This window comes from Hydra vulgaris, chromosome 01 (genome assembly GCF_038396675.1).
Source record: "Hydra vulgaris chromosome 01, alternate assembly HydraT2T_AEP".
NCBI classification, from domain to species: domain Eukaryota; kingdom Metazoa; phylum Cnidaria; class Hydrozoa; order Anthoathecata; family Hydridae; genus Hydra; species Hydra vulgaris.
This window is the reverse complement of record NC_088920.1, coordinates 64,744,495-64,769,277: the sequence shown is the minus strand read 5'-3', so window position 1 is coordinate 64,769,277 and position 24,783 is coordinate 64,744,495. Positions and strand designations below refer to the sequence as shown.

The following is a 24,783-nucleotide window of genomic DNA, read 5'->3' as shown; positions in this document are numbered from 1 at the left end:
TACAAAACGACTCATGTAAGGCAATTAGTTACTTAAAGAGATTTGAAAGTTCTTCCTTTGTAAAAAAATAGATGAACGTCCTAGATTAAGAATCGAAAAAACGCAGCTCGCAACCCGTATGTGGCACTTTTTTCTAAATTGTGTGGCTCTTCTACAATTTAAAAATTTTGCAATAGATCATAAATGGAAAGAGCTTTCAAGTTCTCAAAAAGTTTTATTTGAAACATGAAGCATAGCATAAGTTATAAAAGTTCCATTGCCAACCAAATCAAGTTGGTGGCAAATGAACTTTTGACTGTTTTTAGATCTACATATTTTTTTGTGCAAATATTTACCAACATAAACATCATTAAAAAAAATTGAGATCCTCTGTCAGTGGCGTAACTTCAAATTCTGACACTCCCATTCGGGGGTGTCAGAAACCTCGCAAGATTTTCAATATGCCCTCTCCTCCCCCTCCCCAGCCCCATACAACCTATGACAATCTAATAGACAATAATATTATGCTTTTAATTATCGACCCACTTTTGAGGAATATTTTTAAAATTTAATAAAGATATTTAGATTTTATTTTATTATTAACTTGTAATCTTATGTCATAACTAAAAATTATTTTCGATTTGCATTAAATGTTATAAATGAAATTAAAAATGTTACTGAGTTTTGTTTTGTTTAATGTTATAGACTCATAAATTAACAACAAGTTTTAAAACAAGCCCTTCCAACAACTCTTTATCTCTGCAAATTGGTCAATGGTCACATTTGAAAGTAAAACTGAATGAGGAAGCATAAGAAATGATTGGTCAAAACTTTGAAATAAAATAAAAAATAAAATAAAAAAAGTAGGGATCGTCCGTAAATTATACAACGCTAAATTTCAATAATAAACAAACCAAAAAAGATCACAAGTTCTTCACTGCATAACTTTTAATTGAAACGAATAGAAATAATTTTTCGGCTTGAAAATGGGTCTATTTATTAATTATCCTGCCCCCTTCCCCCCTCCTAGTAATTTTGCTACTGAATGACGATAGCCTTAAAAGTTATATAAAACTAAAAACCTCAATTTGTGAACTTGATGTAAAACAAACCTTTGAATCAATTTACTCACTAGCATCACTAAACTTTTAGTTCATTTTTAAAAATAGTTTTTTTTTTAAATTATTTGTTTCTTTATTTCTTTTATAATATACAAATAAATAAATATATATGGCATTTTAATGTCAATTTGAATGTTTATAGTAATCTACGGTTATTTTCACTAGCATTCTTGTTTATCAGAAAAATGTTTGAATAAAAATATTTAATGTTGAATATCGTAACGGAGTTTTTTATTTTTTACTTTGGTAGTGGTGACACTAGCAGGCCCGTAGGCACAAAAATTATATTGGGGCGAGGGGGAGGCAGTTCTGTGGACCTTCTTTTTTTTTTTTTGTCATTTTCTCTCCCAAAAATAGCCCTGAGCCCCAACCCGCTGCTGTGGGGGGCAATACTACTGGGTAGATCAAATAGTAGTAGGTCACAAACTTTTGTCAATGGAACTTACACCAAAAATACGGATAACAAATTAGGTCTTTTCTATCCTTTAACATTTTTACATCTTAATTTGTAATCGTTTGCGTTTTTCTAAAAACTAACTTCAAAATTTTTTATCTTAAAAATCATCGGGGTGGGTGGGAGGTGGGGGCAAATGCCCCTGCTGACCCCCGGTTGCTACGGGACTTCACTAGTCGTTCGTATCTTCTTTAAGCCCTGTCTATTTTGATATAATCTCTTTATGTAACGTAAAGGTTTCCTTGTATCTTATTTTATTTTTTGTTATATGTTCAGCAAAATATATATTCAAAAAAAAAAAAAAAAATACAAAAGGTTATTTTAATAATAAAAATGCAACAAAAATTAACGGAAATTCAAATTTTTAAAATTTGATGTATAATTAGTTAAAGTTGTGTACAACAATTCTGTCAAATTTTGATAATCCATTTTTGAAGCAAAATACCCTAATGGGTATTCCAGTTTCACAAATTTCATAGTGGAATATATAGATTCACAACAGTATTTTCTATAAAAATAGAAATAAGTCGCCAAGCAAAGTTTGGGTACGCGAATTGGGTACGCAAATTCTATATCGAGGTCCAAAAGTATGGAATACTTTTCAAAAAGGATTCGAAGGTACGGTAAATTCGTTAAGTTCTTTCAAGTTTTTAACAAAAAAAGAAATTTTTAAAATATAAGAAACGTTTTTGGTTAATGATACTTTAAATAATTTTTCATAAATCTGTTTTTGTTTTATTTCTACTTTTGTTGGTTGCTTATCAATTTTATTAGCGAATTACGCGTTTTATTACGATATTTCATTGAAATTTTATTACGCATATTGTAACATATTACGATATTTTTTTGAAATCTTGTTATAGGGGCTCTGTGAAAAGATCGCGATAACGTACTGTCATCCTCATCTTCTTTGAGCCCCTATCTGTTTTACTGATTTTATTTATTGAAATCTTATATTACGAAGTTGTAAAGTCTTATATTATATTAAAACAGAGAAAGAAAAAAAAAAAAAAAAATTGCTCCTGGTCGACTCTGGAAATAATCGACGCGCGCGACAAATTTATGGTACTTTTAGATAACTTGCGTCTCAATTAGCTTAGTTCAAATAATTTTAATTCTTGCTTGTCGTGAGGGATTATGAAGAATATTTTGTAAATGTAGGTATAAATAAGCATAAACTGAAATGCATTTTTTTATACTTAGAAAACGTGTACAACTTTATATAATTTATTTTAATTTTCTGTTTATATTTTATTGTAAATTTTATAATTATATATATTTTTTGTTTTATTTTTGTTTTTCTATTTTTACCTAAAATAAAGTTCCAATCACCATTTAAAAAAAAAACTTAACAGTAATTTTTATCTATATTCAGATAAACATGTTATATATATATATATATATATATATATATATATATATATATATATATATATATATATATATATATAACAACTATTTTAGAAATTATCTGCTACCACCCCCTAAATGTGTTCTATGTAATAAGTTGATACTAAATTTAAAAAGCTTTTAAATAACAAAAATTTTAGGGGTCGCTCAAGACCCTTAAACATCACATGGGTCCCTAATATTTTGAAAAAAGAATATCATGTTGGGTCTCAAAGGAAGTGAAATTTTATAAAAATTCTAAAAATAATAATCATTATATATAAAGATTACTATTTTAAATTTTATGGCTTAAAAACTACCATTTTTTAACTAAAAATAAAAAAGTACATATTTTCATAGTTTTTTTAAACAAACTTTTTTAATTTGTGTTTCCATAATTTTTTTTTACTATTTTTTAAATTTTTATAAAATTTTTTTTATTCAAAAATTTTTAAATTTAGTATTAATTTATTACATAGAACACATTTAGGGGGTGGCAGCAGACAATTTCAAAAAAAGTTGTTTTTAGAATCACCCTATTATATATATATATATATATATATATATATATATATATATATATATATATATATATATATATATATATATATATATATATATATATATATATATATTTTCATATATCTATATATATATATATATATATATATATATTTATATATATATATATATATATATATCTATATATATATATATATATATATATATATATGTGCATACAGTAAAAAAAGGTTTTGCAATTTTATTATCTGCAAAGTAATTATTTCAAAGATTTTTGTTAGTTGTAACAATTTTTTTGCTGTACACATGACAAAAATAATTGCTGTGTCTAACAACCGTAGATTTAAAACTTTGGTAGCCTTCACAAATTAAAGTTTGTATTATAATTAAGTTTTTATTTCTTTTTGTTGGTTTTCAAAATGATCAAACTTTTTCTTAAAGGTGTTTACATTATCTGAATTAATTATCTCTTCTGTTAATTGTTCCATTTTTTAACTATTCTGTTTGTAAAGAAGTTCATATTTGGTGGCCAAAGTGCATACTTTTCCATTTTTCTTTGAAGTTGAAGTTTTAGTCAGCTTACTTACTAGTCTTGCTGTAACGTTCAACTTTATTATACTGTATTAATGACTGAAATAATTTTTGCATCAACTGCGTTTAGTTTGCTATGATTATTTGCGTCATGTGTTAAGTCATTTATATAAATGACAAAAAAAGTGGTTCAATAACTGATTCTTGTGGTACACCATTTATTACTTTATTCCATTGAGAACTAATTACACTTAGAACTTTTCATTGTGTTTGTTTGCTTAGAAAACTTAAAAATCAATGTACTAAATATTCTTGAATTCCATATGATTGTAGTTTGAAAAAATACTACTAAAATTAATTTTTGCGTTGCTGTAACTGTTCCTAAATGCTTCAAAAATTCTTTTTTGTCTAGTTTTTTTCCGTGAACATCAATTCTTTAGAATTTACTCAGTTCATCTTGTTTTTATTAATTAAGATTTATATAACATGCAATCTTTTAAGTCATTTGTTAATTGTTATCTTCCTTTTTAAACTTCATCTTTACTCTACCAGTAAAAATAAAAAAAATAAAATAAAATAACAACTCAGTTTCTTAACATCCAGTTTCTTCTGATGAATTAAGTAGGCTTCAGTCTTTACTTGGTTCCTTTCTCTTAAGCAAACTTATAAAGTAGCAATGTTTTTTAGGATACGGAAGGGCAGAAAAGATATTGTTAATCTTGTCTCACAAGTAAACTTAGTGAGCATGATAAACATTTGAAATCTTTTATAGCTCAACAAATATGCTTTTACTAATTGTTAAAAACCAAACAAGAAAAGCTCAGTGTGCAATGATGTAATGCGATAGCATTTTTGAATTAATTTACCATATCCTTGGGAAATGTGAACTTTCCCTTAATGATTATTTGATCAAAATAAAATTTAATGGCAGTGAAAGGTTTCTAAAATTCAATTAGTTAAATAAAAAGCCAAGTAAGAGTGAGTTTTGGTTTATTGTTATAGAGATGATAGCTTGTTTGAGCATTGACCATGATTGTATTTGTAGAAAAAAGAAAGAAATGCAACCTTACAACAATGGGAGAATTGCTCAAGCTTAGCAGATAAAGCAGGTCTAATTACATTTACAATGTGCTTTTAGACTTTGTTAGAGAGTAAGACAGTTGTTATTCGTCAATATAGAATTGCCAACAATATAGAATTGCCAACAATATTGCAATATTTTTTTGCAGTAAATAAATAGGTTTTGTTGTCTAAAAAAAATAGTTGATTTCAGAATTTAAATCCTTAAGCCACTCTTCTTGTTTTAATTGGTCTCTTCTGTAACAGCCAAAGGCTGTTACAGAAGAGACCAATTAAAACAAGAAGATTTTTTGTCAAGACAAGAGTATAAAGTTGATTTGTTAGCAAATAGAGCCACTTTAGATTTAGGAGCAAAGAAAGAAACTTGTGGTACCCTGCAAGTTACTTGAAACAAAGAAGAGTCTATGCCTTCAAGAATAACTTTACTACTGCAGTTAGAATTTAATAACCTCAAAACTTTTATATAAAGAAACTAACAGAGTGTAAATCAGAAAGAGTATAAATTTTTATGCAGCCCCGGTCACAAATCTGGCCCTGGTCAAATATGAACCCCAGTCACTTACTATATATATATATATATATATATATATATATATATATATATATATATATATATATATATATATATATATATATATATATATATATATATATATATATATATATATATATATATATCTATGTATGTATGTATGTATGTATGTATGTATGTATGTATGTATGTATGTATGTATGTATGTATGTATGTATGTATGTATGTATGTATGTATGTGTATATATAAAAGTACTTAAACAATAATATTTTTTGTTTTAAATGTTTTTTCAGGTTTGTCACTTTGAATTTTTAATGGTTTATTTGAAACAGTTTGAAAGGATGATAAAACCATCCAAAAAGAAATCATTTTAGCCAACAAATAAAATCAATAATTTTCTAGCAATGTGGATTTTTCTGTGTTACTGCTATTTCTGTAAGTTATAAGGTTGATAATTTAAACTTTTAGTATGTAAACCAAGTCTTATTATGTAATTACTTGAATCATGAACTTTGTATATTCTTAGTTGTTGCTTGTATTGTTTAATGTTTTTATAGATGTTTAGTCAAAAAATACAAATGAAAACACATTTATTCATATACAAAATACAAAATTTTATTAATTCAAGTTCTTTAACTACATTATTTTTTTAGTAAGTTCTTTTTCAACACGTTCTTCTATTATTAAGCAACAATAGAAAAACATGTTTGTTAAAAAACTAGACATTCTAATTTTTAATAGAACCCATTTTAGAAACGTTGTTTCATAAACTTAATATAAACATCAGATTTGGGTTTTTCTTTAGATATTTCTTGTTTTGTTTTTAATTCAAAAACTTATAAATTCTATGTAATCAAACACATGTAGTTTCTTACACTTTTCTACTGCAGTATTATAAATGTTGAGCAAGCTATTAAAGCAATATTATAAATGTTGAGCAAGATATTAAAGTTCTAAAGACAATTCGAAAAAAAAAAAAAAAAAAAATTATTCCAATTTTTAAAGCCATCTCTTTCAGTAGAGTTTTGGTGAATTTATTTAAAGATCCCCAGTACAATTTTGGTAATACTGTGCTCACTTTGTTTTAACGTTCATGTTTTAAATTTTTGTGTAATTAAATTAATTACACAAAAATATTAATAATAAAATGTATTACTTGCCTTCTTGACTGTCTCCAAAATGGTCCTCTAAACTTAGAGGTTGAATACAATCAAAATAAAAGTGTCTTTTTAAAAATTCGATCTTCACAGAGTAGAATTTTAATATTATTTATTTTTAGATTTTTAGATATTGAATATTATCAACAAATAAAACATGCAAATAAATAACACAGAAAGTTTCTTGTTTTTTTTTTCTAACTATGACTGGTTTACAACCAGTAGCAAGCAATTTCAGAAAAAAATCTGTATAAGTGTAGAGATTTAGTAAATTAGGCATAGTTTTTTAGACCAAACTCATCAATCAATCATAATAAGTTAAATAAATAAATCAGTGATAAGTTTGTAATACAAACTTAGAGTTTAAAAATGTTAAGAGGTGAGAAGTTAACATTGTGATCTCATATCATTCTGTAAAATTGTGATCTCATATCATACTGTAAAGTTTTGAATAAATGCTGAATAACCTAAATTTGCTTGATCACTAGCTTACATTTTAGTTTTAAATAAAGTTAAAAACAATAAAAGTAAAATTTCTTTAAATTGTTACTATTATTATTATTTTTTTAAATCTTTTTTCAGATTTTTTGCTGCATCAAGTAGACAGCTTTTGTGGCTCAATATCTGTGTTTGATTATGTCTGTACAACTTTTAACAGTACTATTATTGTATTATCTGCAAAACCATGTGTTTCAAAATCATTTGTTTCATTCACAATTATGAAGACTGGTTCTTCTTCGTTTTTTTATAATATGAAGACAGATAAAAGTATAGATCCTGTTAGAATAGGTACTTTCATATTCATATTCTTTTTTTTTTTTTAGTAATCATAAAATATTAAATCAAAATTTATTTTGTTTAAAAATTATTTTTTTGTATCTGCCCAGACAAGATTTTTGTAGACATTTTAAGGTACACATCTTAAGTTTTTGTCAATTTTTTTTACTGAAGTATTTAATACCAGTCACACTAAGTATTCCTAAAAAATGCTACTAAAAATATTTTTCTGTTTGATCAACAAAAAAATTTTTTTAATAATTTTGATTTTTTTTTGTTAATTCACCTCCCCAAGGCCAAGAAGGCCACTTTAGATGAGGAAGCTACTTAATTGTGGTTATAACCCTCTCTCAACTCTCCGAAACATGAACCTTGATGAACAAGGCCACTGGGCGGAGAAACAAGTTGAGCGTGGTACTACCAGGGACATGGTGGGGATCAAACTTGGAACATCTCGCTTATAAAGCAAGCGCTCTACCACGACACCACTACCGCATTATAACTTGCGAATCCAACTAACTAATCCAACGATTATAACTTGCAAATCCAAATAACCCAATACCTTTAGAAGAAACTGTGTGTGGAAATACCTTTAGAAAAAACTGTATGTGGATTTTAATTTTAAAGCCCTTAATCTCAATGCTACTTAATGAACATTTTCGATCATAAAGACTAGGGTATGTTAGAAATTGTGTGCTTGTTTATTTTCTAATTTTTTTTTTTTTTTAAATGAATATTCTACATTTGGATCTATATCTGGATCAGGAAATTTTTGACTCTAAAAAAATTTTTTTTTTCCTCTTTTTTTCTTTTGGTTCAAATAAATTTTTCTCATTTTGAAAATGTTACTTAGTGATTTGTGACTAATAAAGCATGTTTAATTAATTATATGTTTTATCAATTTTTTATTTAAATTTTGAATCAATGAATAATTGATAGTTGGTAATTTCTGTTGCTAATTTTTACTTTACTATTAAAAAGTACTTGAGACAGTTTTTTTATATAGGTAAGATTCACACACAATATATTCATTTTCCTTCAGCACAAAAGAGCAACTAATTATAATATTAATAACAAAAGAATCTTTTTTCAGGAAATAGCTCAACTGCAATATTGCTTGAAATGCAATCTCTTTCTTCTGATATTGTGTATAAAGATAGATTACATGTAAAGGTAGGTTCAATACAAATAAAATATTTTCCAAATGTTGTTAATGGATAAAAATTGTTTCTCAAAATAAATATCCATATGACAAATTTATATATAGAATTTTGTGTCACAAAACATCTCATAACATCCTAATCATATTTTTTTTTGATAATTTTATACATTTACTTCTGCAAATATATTTTGAGCAGCCTCTTTGGAGTTTTTTTTTTTGATAAGAAGCTGCTCTTTAATATCATAACTTGACCTAAAGTAAGAAATTATAAATGTCAATAATTTAATAAATAATAATTTTAAAGATTAGTACAGATATTTTTGTAATTCAACATATCAACATTTCCATCATTTTGTGTAATAGAAAACTATGGAAGCAAGATTGAAAAGAGATCATGGTGCATATGATATGTACGGTGTATATGATGGTGCATATAATATGTATGAAGTATATGATGGTATGATGTGATGCTTGAAGGCTTTATTAAATGTATTAGAAACTGCTTTGAAGAATAATAATGCAATCCTCGTCTAATTCTTTATTGTCATCAAAGTGTAGATACTTTTTAATCGTTAAAGGTTTATTTTAAGACATATGGCATCTAAATACACATGCAGCAATAAATAAGTTCTTTGAATAATTCCAGTTGTATTTTGGTTTGTACAATAAGCCAAAGTAGATTAGTAAAGGTAAGTACATTTAAATGTTGTTTGGTGTTGTATCTTTCTTGAAAGTTGTGTGGTTTACAAGTGTTCTTTACCTATTTTGCATTGTTCTGCATATCTAATAATCCTCTGTACTATTGTATCTACAAGTTCTTTGGTAAATAAAACTTGAAATATCTTTATTAGATCATTTTTCACATTTATGAGAACATCTAGTTTACTAACAATTAAATGCTGGCAAATACCTGATACAGGCTTTTGTCTAATAGTTATTATCATCCTCTTAATAGACTTCCTCTTATCATCTATTTCTGGGAAACATCATTTTGAACAATTTTGGTAGCTGATTTCCCTCTAACTTCATTATTTTCTTATAAAAAGATGTCTTGATCTCTACCAATTTCCCTATATCTTTTAAAATCTAAATTTTAAAAGACATATATAAAGAGTTTATTGTTATATTTCTCTAAAACCTGAGATTTCAGTTCAATTTTTTAACTTTGTTTCAATTCACCATTTTTAAACAGTTTTAAAATATTTTAGTAAACAATGTTAGCCAAAATTTTAAGTGTCAGCTCATAAAAAAGTTATCAAAAAATATCAATACATACATGTATTTCATTAATGGTTGGGCAATTTCATATTAAAACATACAGGGATTGCAACCTTAAGTCTCATATTTTGCTGATTTTTACCACTCAAAGATTTTAATAATTTATGTACATCCCCAAAATTTCATCATCTAATTCCAAACAGCTTCAAAGATTTTACTATTTAAACTTTTTACCATGAACCAACAAAAATCTGCCATTTTAAATAATGGTTTTGGTCTTTGTTTCTGTTCTGTGTGCAATGGAAAGCTAGAAATATGTACACTTAAATATTTGGAAGCAAGTAATCCAATAACACAACTTAAAATATTAAAAATAAACATAACACTTGTATTTTTGGCCTTTATTGCAATTTTACTGGGGCAAGTTTTATTATAAAAATGTTGATTTAGCTTTTTTTTTTTCTTTTTTTTTTTGTTCTTTTTGTAAATGTCTTTGTAACAAAGAATTTGACCGGAAAAAAAAAAACATGGTCAAATTTACTTAAATTTGTTACTCATAAAACATAAGTTATGAAAAGTTGAAGAAAAAAAGGTGGTTTTTTAAGTGCTTAATGCACAGAAGTTTCTTTCCGTGATTTTCTTCGTGATGGCCCTTGGGTAGAAATCTTTCGTCTTCCTGTCGACAAATGTGCTTGTTACATAACTTCGTGGATTCAGGCTGGCATGGAATCTTTTATTCCCTCTCGACGATTTCAGGTCAAGCCTCACTCTCCTCCATGGTTTTCCTCACACTGTGCTGCTGCGATTGCCAATCGAAACCGTTACTTCCATATTTATCAGCAAAACAATTCTCCAGAAAACAGACGTCTGTTTATTACTGCTAGAAACAATTGTAAAAAGGTTTTGTCTAACGCCAAACCCGCTATTCTCAGGTCATGAAATCTCGTATCTCATCTCAAAAATTAGGCTCTCGTGACTTCTGGAGAATCTTTAATAATATCAATAATAAGGGCAAATCTATAATTCCACCTCTCTTGTATGGTTCAGACTTTGTCACCTCACCTAAAGACAAAGCCGAATTGTTTGCTAAAAACTTTTCATCAATATCATCTCTTGATTCCACTAGTTGCGTTCTACCTGATATTGCCAACAAACAGGTTGATCCACTGCTTGACATTCATATCACTCCAGCATCTGTATCTAAAGTGATTTCCTGCCTAGACTCTTCTACAGCTTGTGGCCCGGACAACATACCTGTTATTGTCTTGCAGAAGTGTTTTCCGGAGCTGTCGTCTATACTCTCAAAACTATTCAACAAATGCTTATCAGAGTCTTGCTTTCCAGCCTGCTGGAAAGCGGTATCTGTTATCCCTATCTTCAAAAATTCTGGAGAGCGATCTGATTCGTCTAACTATCGTCCCATAAGTCTTCTTCCTATCATAAGCAAGGTTTTTGAATCTTTAATTAACAAACACTTAATTTCTCATCTTGAATCTAATAACTTACTTTCTGACCATCAATATGGATTTTGATCTTCTCGTTCTACAGCTGATTTGCTAACAGTAATAACTGACAGGTTTTATCGTGCATTAGATGAAGGTGGAGAGGTTAAGGCCATCGCTCTTGACATTTCAAAAGCGTTTGATAAAGTTTGGCATGCTGGTCTTCTCCATAAGCTTTCTTCTTATGGTGTATCCGGCAACATCTTTAAGATCATTGAATCCTTCTTTTCCAATCGTAGCATAAAAGTTGTCCTCGATGGACAACACTCTTCTTCTTATTCTGTAACTTCAGGGGTTCCTCAATGTTCTATTCTTGGCCCTATACTCTTTTTAATTTACATTAACGATCTTCCAGATATTCTCACATCTAAGGTGGCATTGTTTGCTGATGATACTACCATTTATTCTTGTCGTGCTAAGAAACCAACACTCTCTGATTGCTTGGAGGGGGCATTTGAGCTTGAAAAGGATCTCACTTCTGCTACAGCATGGGGCTCACAGTGGCTGGTGAACTTTAATTCAGATAAAACTCAATTTTTTTCAGCTAATCGTTATCGCAATAATTTAGATCTTCCTATATTTATGAACGGTGATGTACTCGATGAGTCACCTACTCTTCATCTTCTAGGACTAACTCTTACTTCCAATCTTTCTTGGAAACCATATATCAAATCAGTTGCAAAATTAGCATCTGCTAAGGTTGCATCTCTTTATCGAGCTCGTCACTTTCTTACTTCGGATTCTATTCTCTATCTCTATAAATCTCAAATCTGGCCTTGTATGGAATATTGTTCCCATATCTGGGGCGGATCTTCTAATGATGCCCTTTCTCTTTTAGACAAGGTACAAAAACTTATTGTAAACATAGTTGGACCTGCTCTTGCAGCCAACCTCCAACCATTATCACATCGTCGTAATGTTGCTTCTCTTTCTCTTTTCTACAAATACTATAATGGGCACTGCTCTAAAGAGCTAGCGTCTTTTGTACCATCTACTATAATTCATTCTCGTGTTACTCGTCATTCAATTAAGTGTCATCCTATTTCTGTGACTGTTCCTAAGTGCTACAAAAACTCTTACTTGTCTAGTTTTTTTCCTCGAACATCAGCTCTTTGGAATTCGCTTCCTTCATCTTGCTTTCCTGAATCATATAATTTGCAATCTTTTAAGTCATCCGTCAATCGTTATCTTGCTCTCCAATCTTCATCTTTTTTCTTTCAGTAGCTTCCAACTTTAATTAGTGGCTGCTTGCAACCTTGTTGGAAGCGAAGATGTTTAAAAAAAAAAAAAAAAAAAAAAAAAAGTTGATGTTTAATAATTTTCTGAAAATGTTCCCATCCACCCTGAGCTTAGTAAGACTCCCTCCCTCTGTTTATTAAATTTTACTTGTTATGAACAAAGAAACTATATGTCAGATCCTAAAAAAAACATATAATAATAAATGCTCCATGATAAAAACATGTTGTGAAACTTTTAATGTAGAAAGTGATAAAATAATGAAATGCAGCAAGTGATAGTAAACAACTTTATTAAATATTTGTGTTTTTTACCAATAATTGTCTAAACCAATTGTTGGCCACACTGTCTAAACCAATTGTTGGCCACACTGTCTAAACCAATTGTTGGCCACACTGTCTAAACCAATTGTTGGCCACACTGTCTAAACCAATTGTTGGCCACACTGTCTAAACCAATTGTTGGCCACACTGTCTAAACCAATTGTTGGCCACACTGGTCAATAAAAAAACAACTGCTTATTATTCATTCAAATTAATTTAGTCAAAACTTTTTTAACATAATAATAAAAATATAATATAATTTTTACACAAATAAATAACGCACAATTAATTATAAATCACGTATAATTAGTTTTCACATATAATTCGTCTTTTATTTGAAACAACTATATAGTATATAGTTTGCATTCCATAGTTTTTAAATCCGAAAAATCAAAAAGAATGTGCACCTTTTTTTAAATATAATTATTTAGATTAGAGCTGTATTACTAGACAAGAGTGGTAAAAGAATCTCCAGTGATTTTGAAAACATTTTCGAAGCTTACATTCCTATGCACCCTTCAAAATGCCAAGAAAGTATACTTGGAGACAACTTAGATAAAAGTAAGTTTCAATGTTTTAAAGATAAACATTTCTGCAAAATTTTTCTGGCAAACCTTATCAAATTACTGTCTAAAAACTTTTCAAATATAGATGTTTAGTTTAAGAATTTTTTATGTAGCTTATTAATTTTATGTTTGTTGGTTTTTCTTTTAGTTTCTATCCTTTCGTTTCTTTCACATAGATTTTGTGTTTCACAATTATTTTTTGTTTTTTGCTTTGCTTATGTAAAATGTAAAAAAATGTCTATTACTTTAAAAATCTAAAAAACTAATCCCAAAAAATTACTTAAATGCATCAGTTGGGTTTTAACAGTAGTTATTATTATTATTATTATTATTATTATTATTAGATATTTTCTGAACAGACTTGTAAAGGAATGGTATTAGCATTCCTGTGCAGAACCCAAAGTTTTTGCACTACCAAAGTTACACTAGCATCATAAACCAGGCTTTAATGTTTCTTCTTACAACATGACTATCATATAGCTCCTTAAAGTCTCTCAATCCTGGAGCATCGATAGTTTGCTCTGGCAAAGAGTTCCAGTGTTTCACTATACGATTTGTGAAAAAATATCGTCTCTGTTTGCAATGCTTCACCAGTTGACACTTTAATCGCATACCATGACCACAAGTACCACCGGCCGGTCCATCGCAAAGAATGGAAGAAAGAGACATTAGTGGGTGATGCCAGTTAATGTCATCAATCTGACTTATTATTTTAAAATGCTGTATTATATCACTTCTGATCCTTCTCTCAATCAGGGTGGTAAGTCCTAGTTTTTTGAGTCTTTCATTGTAAGACAGTTTTGAAATTGAAAAAATTACTTTTGTAGTTTTTCTTTGAATGTTTTCTAAAATATTGATGTCTCTAACTTGATAAGGTGACCATGATTGAACTGCAAGTTCTAAATGTGGTCTAATATAGGTTATATAAAGCAATTTCCACAGATTTAAATCTCTGTGCTGAGATGCTTTTTTAAAAATTCCAAGTATTTGATTGGCCTTCATAGCAGCAGAATTTACTTGCATCTTAACTTTAAGGTTATCAGAGATGAGTACACCTAAATCTCTTTCAATACAGGTGACTTGTGTGCCATTGTCATCATACATATAGTATTTTTGATTTAATTTAGTTGATCCTTGACCGATATGCACGACCTTACAATTTGTTATATTAATCTTCATTTGCCAAATTCTTGACCATTGAACAGCTTTATTGATATCAGCTTGTAAAAAATCTACATCTGATGGTGAGCTGAATAATTCAAGGATTTTGCTATCATCAGCATATAGTTATATATTGTGTGTCAAATTATCTGGTAGGTCATTAATATACAACATAAAAATAAGGAGGTCAAGGACTGATTCCTGTAAGACTCCACTAACTATATCTTTCCATTCCCATGTATTTGGTCCTATTTTGACCCGTTGCTGCCTTTTATTTAGCCATGCTTTAATCCATTCAAGAATCTGACCACGAATACCATATGCATAAAGTTTATGTAGTAGTCTTTTGTGAGGCACTGTATCTAAGGTTTTTTGAAAGTCAGTAAAAATAATGTCAACAGGGTATCCTTGGTGTAAAGCCTCTGTGATGATGTCAAGAGTTTCTAAGTTAGTCACGCATGATTTTTTAAATACAAATCCATGTTGTGTATTCGAGATGACACCTGTAGCTTCACAGCGGTACATGATAACCACTCGGATAATTGCTTCCATTGTTTTTCCAGGAATTGATGTTAGGGAGACTGGTCTGTAGTTTGAGGCCAAAAGTCTAGAACCTTTTTTGAAAATTAGAGTAACATTTGTATTTTTCTATCTATCAGGCACAACACCAGTACTAAATGAATGATTATAGATTATACTTAAAAGGTAAAGCCATACTTGAACAACAATTTAAGAGAACTCGTGGGTGGATGTAATTGAATCCAGCGGACTTATTGGATCAATTGCTATTAGTCTGTTTTTAATATGCTTGTGATTAAAAAAATGGTCAGGAATTTCACTGCATCGAATTTCAGTTCGATTTTTAAAATAAGGCAGCCCATCTGATTATTCTACAACAAAAACAGAATGAAAGAATTTACTAAAAGCACTGCAAATAAATTTGCCTTCAGTTATGATTATTCCATCAGTATTTTTCAGAGCTTGTATAGAGTCTTTTGCGCTTCTTTTTTTTTTGCACATGGGAATGGAGTATTTTTGGAATCAGCTTTGCTTTTTGAACAATGGTCTCTTCAATAGTCCATTATAATTTTTTTTGTTTGCTTGTTTGTACTTGTGAGAAAGTTTTTTATATCTTTCTCACAAATACAAACAAACTTGTTTTAAAGAACTTAAAAGTTCTTTAAAACAAAAAGTTTTAAAGAACTTTTAAGTTCTTTAAAACTTTTTTATAAAAAAAAATTTATAAGCAACATGAGCCTGAAATATGGACAAATGAAGAAACATAAGATGCATAACTAAAAGGGTATTGTTCTCAGGAAACACAGATATTAGTTTAAATTATTTAGAGCACTTCTTTGACAAACTATATACTCTTTATAATTAGGAAACACAAGCACTGCAATGCCCAATGTAGTTTTGAAAATAAATTATGAAATAATTATAAATTTTGTCTAAGCATTTCTTTGAAGCCAAGGAATAGTCAAAGAATGTTAAAGAATCATTTCTAGCTCTTAATCCTCAAAATATAAAACTTAAACTGAAGCTAAATTATTTTTAAAAAATGTTTTTTTTGTGTGTGAAAATGAATTCAAAAAATGTGTACACTTAACTTTGGTTGGAATATACTTAACTTTGTTTGGAATATGAAATTAGAGAAAGATTGAATGAGACTCAAGTATGGTGAACTTTCAATGAAAAGTTTTATAATTATTTTTTAAAAGCATGATGAATTTTTGCAGAGCCAGTAGTTGGATCTATTGACATGTTCAAAAAATTCAATATTTATATACAAATTTCCCTTTCTTTGTTGATTCTTTTTAAATCTACTGCACTATTATATATTATTTTTTATTCCTTTTTTTTTTCTTATTACAGACAAAAGTTGCAAGAAATCATTATTTTTTTAACCCATTTCATTTTATCTTCTTTCTTAATCCAGACAAAAGTTGTAAGAAATCATGTTTTTTCACCCATATCATTTTTTTTTAGTTCAATGAGTTGCAAAAAAATCCATGGTTTAACCTCCATGGTTTAATTTCCTACATTTGTGATGTTAGGTATTGCCATTTTCTTATTTAAGTAAATAATAAAAAAGTAAGAAAGAAAAAAACAAATGAGTGAAACCAATTTTTTACAACTGAATGTCTTTCCTGGTGTTAACTTATTTTGCAAATTTTATTGTGATATTACCACTATGTACCAAGGTTTAAGCGCTCCACTACCTTTAACCACAATGAAGTTAGGGGTTTTATGTCAGAGTTTTCCTTCTCTTAGATAAACTGCCTTCTCTACTGTTAAAATGACTTACCTGTTTTTATAATAAGCTCAGTTTAGCATCAACTAAAACTAATTAAAAGTAAATAAATAAAAATTAAAACTCTGCAAAAGTAAATGAAATTCAATACTATAATAATAACATGTCTATTTATTTAATTTATAAAATAAATATCTTTAATCAGCTAATTGCTATTAATCCCATTAGTTAAAAAGTTTGAACGAATATAAAAAAATTATTTGGATCAAGGAGAAATTAAAAAAAAAAGTGCGTGAGGCCAAGTTTATGAGGCTAGTTTATTTTTATTTTTCATTTTTTAATTGTGATTACAACCGTCTCTCAACTCTTTAACTCCAAAACACAAACTTTGATGAACACAAACTTTGATGAACACAAAACTTTGATGAACAAGGTGAGCACAGTACTACCAGGATTGTGGTAAGGATCGAACTTGCTACTTCTTTTTTGCAAAGCAAGCTGTCAATACATTTAATAAAAGTTTATTACTTATGATTAAGGTTTGTTATTTCCAAATTTTTATTACTATATAAAATCTATGATTACCTAGAGTTACAAGAGCTATTTTTGGTAATGTCAAAATAAAACACAAGAAAAGAATGTGATCAATGTATCAAATTTAAAAACAAATACAACATTACTGAGAATTTAATGTTTTCTCCTTACTGGTATAAAAAAGTATTTTGAATAACTTAAGTTAAAAAGGCAATATAAATAATATAAATATATAATTTAACTAAAATTAAAAAGAAATTATAAACAAAATAAGAAAACTTGAATATTAAAATTAAACTGAATATTAAAATAAAAATATTTTTAAAATTATTTTTTTATGTGCAAAAATTTTATTAGTTTTTCAAAATGATCGGAGGTAAAAAAAAAAAAAAGGGGGTTGGAGGCAATAGTAAAGCATTCGCTTAACGAGAAATTTTGAATTCAATCCACATCATGTCTCATTATTTTTACTAGGCTTGACTTGTTTTTCTGCGCAAGTTAAAAATAACTTACTATTACAATTAAAAACTACAACAATGTGTAATTTAGAAAATTATTAAAAATATGTGCATAAACTTTTATTTTGTTTTCATTTAAAGTTGATAATGAATAGTAATATCAGATATTATTTTTTATTTTATTTATTTTAGCTGCAGGGACAATAAAGTTAGATCAAGGATTTGTTAGCCAAAACTTTTGTGATAAGTCAATGCGCTTAGGTGATTTTTCTACACTATGTTACCATTCTTCAAAGGGAATTTTTCTAGTGGTTCTTGACATTTGCACAGTTCCTTATAGTGTCAACGTTTTGGCTATTAATACTCTGCACCATGTTGAGATTATGAAAACTTTCACTGCAAAGAAAGATGTGTTGATTCCTATGAAAGGTAATATTATATTATATATTTATATAAAAATGGAACATGTTTTTTATGTATCAATATAGTTAATATTTTAACTTTAAAATGATAAAATTAAAAGAACTATGAAAGAATTTTAAATTTGTAATAAATCAAAAGATTTTTTTTTTCTATTTTCTTGTGAATTTTTTTTTAAAATCATATCATGTTTAGCTTTTGGTGGGATTGGAGGGGACGAGTGTGGTGTTAAACTAACCATGTTTCACAGCCATGGATTCTCTCATGAAAAGCAACATACAGTGCTTGCTTATAGTTGTAAAAATCAACCTAAAGCTGTTGATATTATTGATGATTCATACTACACTACCTATGGTCTTGTATGTCCAGAGTGTGAGTTTTTTTAATATTTGTTTAGAATAGATTAGTTTATTTAATAATGTAGGTTGTAAATAGTATAATATTTATGTAACAATATGTTGTAAATTATATATATTTTGTATTTCATATATTTATTTTATATTTCGTATGATTTTATTTTATTTATTATATTTTATTGTATATCTTATATATATTTATATAATTTTTGATAAATAAATACATTGTTAATATATCTTTTTAGGATTTTATGTAATATATATTTTTAGCAGAATGCACCAAATTAGATGTTAATAAACAGAATTGTACTGTTAATGTCACGTCAAATGAAAAAGCTGTTAGGATGACAGCTGAAATAACATTGAATAAATGCTATCTTTCAAAAACTTCAGCTCATCTGAACATACAGGTTGAGGGTTTTAAAACTTTTTCAGCCGATTTGGAATGGAGTAATCACTTTACGATTCGTCAAAATGCCAATAGGGCTGTTTTTGATTTAGATCAAAATGCCCAAGTTCAAAATGGTTATTTACCCATCAGTGGTGGAGAAATAAGTTTGTATGTAAAAGAAGATTTACCAATGTTAGCCTTTCATGTTGTGGTATATATCATTTTTATTTTTAATTTTATTAACTTTGTATCAATTGCTGTTTTAATTCAATTTTTTTAATGCAGTGTTGATGTTAGAATTTTACTAGTTTTGTCAACAAGAAGTTAATTAAACATAATATAAATTAAATATAATATCTATAAAACTTTAAAAGTATTTTATTTTGTTTTTTAGAAAAATCAAAAAAAATTTAAAAAAAAAAAAGGTGCCATTTGTATGTTTTGAACCATGGTGCTTTGCTTCAAAAAATCTGCAAGCTAACCACACAGGCCACTAAGGTGTTTTGATTGTCAAAGGTTTTAACGCTATTTAATAAACAACTTTATAAAACTGTAAATAAATTCTATAAATCAAAATTAAGGAATCAAAATTTAGTTGCCGGAATGCAGTTTTTAAGTAAAAGTAAAACTGTAAAATTTGATATATTTTAATTTTTTAACATAACATAATTTGACTTGCACTTTGCACTTTCATTCACATTTTCTGATAAAAAAAGTGGCTGCCAATATATAAGACTAAATAAAAATTAGTTTTTATTTTAACCACATTTAATCATTCTGTGTTAATTTTTTACTCTTAAGATTAAAGTTAACTTTTGTTTATGTGTAGCTTTAATTTTACTTATCAATAAATACCAAAAAATTTAATCCGTTTTAACAAATATAATGCCATAATTAAAACATATACCTAAGTTTTTTTCCTAGAATAGGCCCTGTATATATATATATATATATATATATATATATATATATATATATATATATATATATATATATATATATATATATATATATATATATATATATTTATTTATTAGGTACAGGTAAATCCTATCTTAACAGAACTGTTTTCTTTGTCCAAATTTTAATTTTAATTTTAATTCTTCACTGAAATATTTTTTGAAAAATTTTGTTTATAATGAATTTATTGTTGTTTAAAACTTCCTTGTTGTTTGTGCATCAGGTATGTATTGAAGGAATGCTGAGACTTTTTTCTAATATATTCAGACATCAGCATAAACCTTTTTTCTTGCTACCTGCCAAATTTCATATAAAAAAAGGACCCCCAAACACCCTGCTTACTCACCCAAAATAGGTAGCTATTTTTGACTTGAGCTCCGCTAACCGCACAGGTAGTTAGGGGAGGGCTTATAATAATAAACATTTAAACATTAATAATGTTTAAATGTATATTATGGTATAAAATAATATTGAGTATTATATATAAAATAAATAAAATCTAAAAAATGTAAAAAAAATTTCAAAATTTCAATAAAAAATAAAAATTTTATTTAAAAAAAACCTATAATTTGAATATGTTAAAGGGTGTTATAGATGCCCTTCTAATGCCCTGTATACATCTTTTATGTATCCTTATTCTACTTTTTTAGGCCTTTCTTTTGATACCATGTTTTATGAATTTTGATAAGAATTGAAGTTGTGACATTTTAAGTTGAAAAAAACTTAAAATTTGGTCACGTTTTCTTCAACAAATCCATATATCAAAAATTTGGTACTTAAAATGCTATAACTTTTTGTAGAATTGTTTGATTTTGATAATTTTTTAACAAGGTCTTTCCAATGATATATAACAATCTAGTGTTCGATTAATGTAAAAATTTTATGTCACATACCTGTATATATATATATATATATATATATATATATATATATATATATATATATATATATATATATATATATATATATATATATATATATATATATATATATATATTATATATATATATATATATATATTTATATATATATATATATATATATTTATATATATATATATATATATATATATATATATTCGCGCGTGTTTGACATGGAACTCACGGCAGCCATTTAAGCCAAGTTAATAACGAGAATAAGTCGCAGCATCTTTTTTATAACCAATTGTGAACGAAAGTGTATGCAAATATCTAACTTATGTAAACTTTAAACTATGTAATTTTAAAATTGTATCAAGTTTTACTTTTACTTGAAAATTGGATTACAGCAGCATATCCTTAATTAACAATACGCCTTAGTGGCCAAAGTAGTTAGCTCGCTGCGTTACTGTAGTGATCGTCTTGGTTCATATTCTTTCACTTGCACTTTTTTTTTAAACCTTTTTGCTTATTTAAAATGAAAAATAATATATTTTTGAAGTTCTATAGATATTATATACATAGCATATGTAAAGATATTATATACTATAACAAAAAAGAAAAAACGAAAAAGGGAGAGAATTTTTATAAAAGCTCAAGAGAAAAACCATTTTATAAATCTCTTATAAGCTCAATGTATGCGGAAAAGGTGCGCATATTATTATTATTATTTTTTTTTGCTCTAAAGGCAATTATTTAGAATGAATTGTTTTACTATAAAATATTGAAGTTAATAAGGAATAAGTTTAGAAATAATTGGCGTGATAAGTTTAGATAAGAATAGATAAGTTTAGAAATGGTCAGTTTGGTAAAGACCCGTATTTTACGGGTCCAGACGGCTAAGATACATATGTGCAAGAAAAAAGTATAGAAAAAGTCGGTTTGCAATAGACACCGGGTCCGACCAGCTAGTATATATAATTGTAATATGATTATAAATAAAAAACACTTAGATTACTAAAATTTATATTACATATTTAAAAAGTTGGGATATTTTTAAGATAGCATTCAAGTATATACAATTTCTGTGTGTAGGTTTATTCTTATTGAAATGTATGTATATTTAAATACATTAAAAATGTATGTATATTGAAGTAAAATATTTATATCAAATATAAAAATAATAAAATAATTTTAAGAAAAATCAAAATATCTCTTATCTACATCTTAAAGAGTTATATTTACAACGTAACTGTAATTTTTTTTTTATATCTGTTTTATATCTTTATTGCATCAATATTATTAATTGTCTACGATGACAACGTAACGTAAGTAAACTTTTAAAAACTATTTTTAAGGTTCTTCGGCATTATCCGGAATATACTGATGCATTTCCACTAGTAAGAAGTATCTTTTCGTATAACGGTGGTGAACTATGTAGTAAGTATAAACTTTTAAATTAGAGCACACAATTTTTCTTGTTTACAAAACCTATTGGGACAGCACCCAAAAATCGAAGTCTTCTCTCTGTGTGAGAACTTCGAATATCTCTTAATTATTTCAAAAACTTTTTTTAAGCTTTTCTTTTTTTTACAAAAAAACATTTTCAAAATAATTTAATAAACAAAATTTTGCATGTTTTTGTAAAAGTTCAATTAAAATTCTTAAAGTTAAAGATTTTCAGCGCATCTTGAAAAGGAGCGCTGAAAATCTTGTGACACGTTGAATATTTTTATTTTTAGCAAAACCACCTAGCACTATCTTAGTAAAAACATTGGTGCCTATCGTTTGTATTCTATTTGTTCTATTCGTTGTTGTTGCTGTTTTCTTCATTAGAAGACGATTAAAACAAAGTTATAATAAAAATGGCGATGGTCTCCCTTATCAGATAGAGTTAAACGACGATGATGACTTTGAAGGATATGAAACAAGTTAATCATTTTTTTTGTGTTAAAAGTGAAGCCTTTGTAATATTTAATATTTATCTATTTTTATTTACAAGTATTTATATAAGTATTAATACTTTCCCTACTTTCTCTTATTACCCGAACGAGTTTAATGCTGCCTAGTTCATCTTATTACCCAAGCGAGTTTAACGTTGTCTAGTTTATCTTATTACCCGAATGAGTTTAACAATGCCTAGTTTATTATCCTAACAAGTTTAACGATGCCTAGTTTATCTTATTAACCGAACAAGTTTTTTTTATTTTTTTTTATTTTATTACTTAATTGCCCCAAGAAAACCTAATGGTCTTGTCACAGAGGCACTGTAAAAGTGCATTTAACTAGGAAGTTCACGCCTCCTTCCTTACCGTGACGCGAAAATATGTCCAGACTTCGTTTTGAACCTAGATCTCCTGCTTCCAAAGCAAGCGCTCTAACCACCGCGCCACGGCCGCTTTAACAATGCCTAACGGTTTTCACGATGTTTACCTATGTCTTAAATAATAAAACTTCCATTTAACAGGGTCGCCACCAAATCAGGGAAATTTAGATACAATCAGGGAAAATCGGGGGGAAATAGTTGATTTAGGAAAAAATCAGGGAACTTTTTAATTTTTCTTTAATGTTTTGAAATGTTTTCTAATAAAAGTTTTCCTTTTCCAGCGTGCCAGGGTTAATGTTTAACATTTTTAAAGAAAATTAATCACATTGTGTTTACATTTGCTCTTTTTTTAGAATAGTACAAATTTTTAAAATTTAAAATGGCAACGTATTTCAAAGAAGAATGGTTAACTGATCCTTTGTTTGAAAAATGGCTGGTAATAGGCAGAGATAAAAAGTCAGCCAAGTGCAAAATATGCCAAGTTGAATTTAATTTGTCAAATATGGGCAGAAGAGCTGTGATAAGTCACATGGATGGCAAAAAACATGCACAGAAATCAAAACCAGTATCTTGCTTCTTCATGCCTGCACATTCTACATCTAAAAAGCAAGCAATTCTCACAGTAGATCAATTTGATAAAAGTTGTGCAGAAATCTATTTTGTTTTAAATGCAGTACAAAATAATTTCTCATTGAATTCGTGTAATGAAAATGGCCTACTTTATCAGAAAATGTTCCCTGACAGCAATACTGCTAAATCTTATGAAATGGGTAGAACAAAACTTGGTTATATGATTAATTTTTGTCTTGGGCCTTATTTTCACAGACTTCTAACTGAAAATATAAAAAAATCTCCTTATTATACTATTTCATTTGATGAAAGCCTGAACGATTCTTTCCAAAATTGTCAGTTAGATCTAAATATTCGGTTTTGGAACAGCGATCTAAATCATGTTGAATCCAGATACTTTGACTCTAAATTTTTAGGTCATCCCACAGCAAAAAATTTACTTGAAAGTATTACTACGTCTTTGTCAACGATTAATAGCATAAATCTAACTCAACTAAGTATGGATGGTCCAAATGTGAACTTGTCCCTTTTTAATCTTCTTAAAAAGCAGCGTGATCAACAAGAGCTACCTAAACTTCTTAACGTTGGGACTTGTAACCTTCATGTAATACATGGGGCTTTCAAATCAGGTTTTCAATCTGTTGAATGGAATATAGGAAAGTTAATGCAAGCATCATACAAACATTTTCATGATTCTCCAGCTAGAAGAGCTGATTATGTAACTGTTACTGAATGTGAGTGTTTTCCTTATGCATTTTGCTCAACACGCTGGGTTGAAGACCAAAAAGTTGCAGATAGACTTTGTTTAATTTGGGAGAATGTTAAAAAAATAATCAAGTATTGGGAAACTCTTCCTAAAAGTAAGCAACCAAAATGAAAGAGCTATGACACAGTGTTAGGGGGAACAAAAGATGAGTTAACTGTGACTAAATTGAAGTTTTTTTGT

The 24,783-nt window shown here is 27.8% G+C and overlaps 1 protein-coding gene across 2 annotated transcripts; it reads left to right on the top strand.

Annotated features, from left to right (window-relative positions):
- The first annotated feature begins 2,581 nt into the window (after nucleotides 1–2,581).
- LOC100211712 (uncharacterized) lies at nucleotides 2,582–22,945 on the top strand. 2 transcript variants are annotated; one of them, XM_065788943.1, is made up of 10 exons: nucleotides 2,582–2,711; nucleotides 5,903–6,044; nucleotides 7,349–7,555; nucleotides 8,637–8,716; nucleotides 13,416–13,545; nucleotides 18,150–18,386; nucleotides 18,573–18,749; nucleotides 19,004–19,335; nucleotides 22,300–22,381; nucleotides 22,684–22,945. In XM_065788943.1, the coding sequence occupies exons 2-10, from the start codon at nucleotides 6,014–6,016 to the stop codon at nucleotides 22,875–22,877; spliced, it is 1,470 nt and encodes a 489-aa protein (XP_065645015.1). In that variant the 5' UTR covers nucleotides 2,582–2,711; nucleotides 5,903–6,013; the 3' UTR covers nucleotides 22,878–22,945. The 2 variants fall into 2 exon arrangements, with proteins under 2 accessions (XP_065645015.1, XP_065645016.1); XM_065788944.1 differs by having other exon boundaries at nucleotides 2,588–2,715.
- The last annotated feature ends 1,838 nt before the right edge of the window (nucleotides 22,946–24,783 follow it).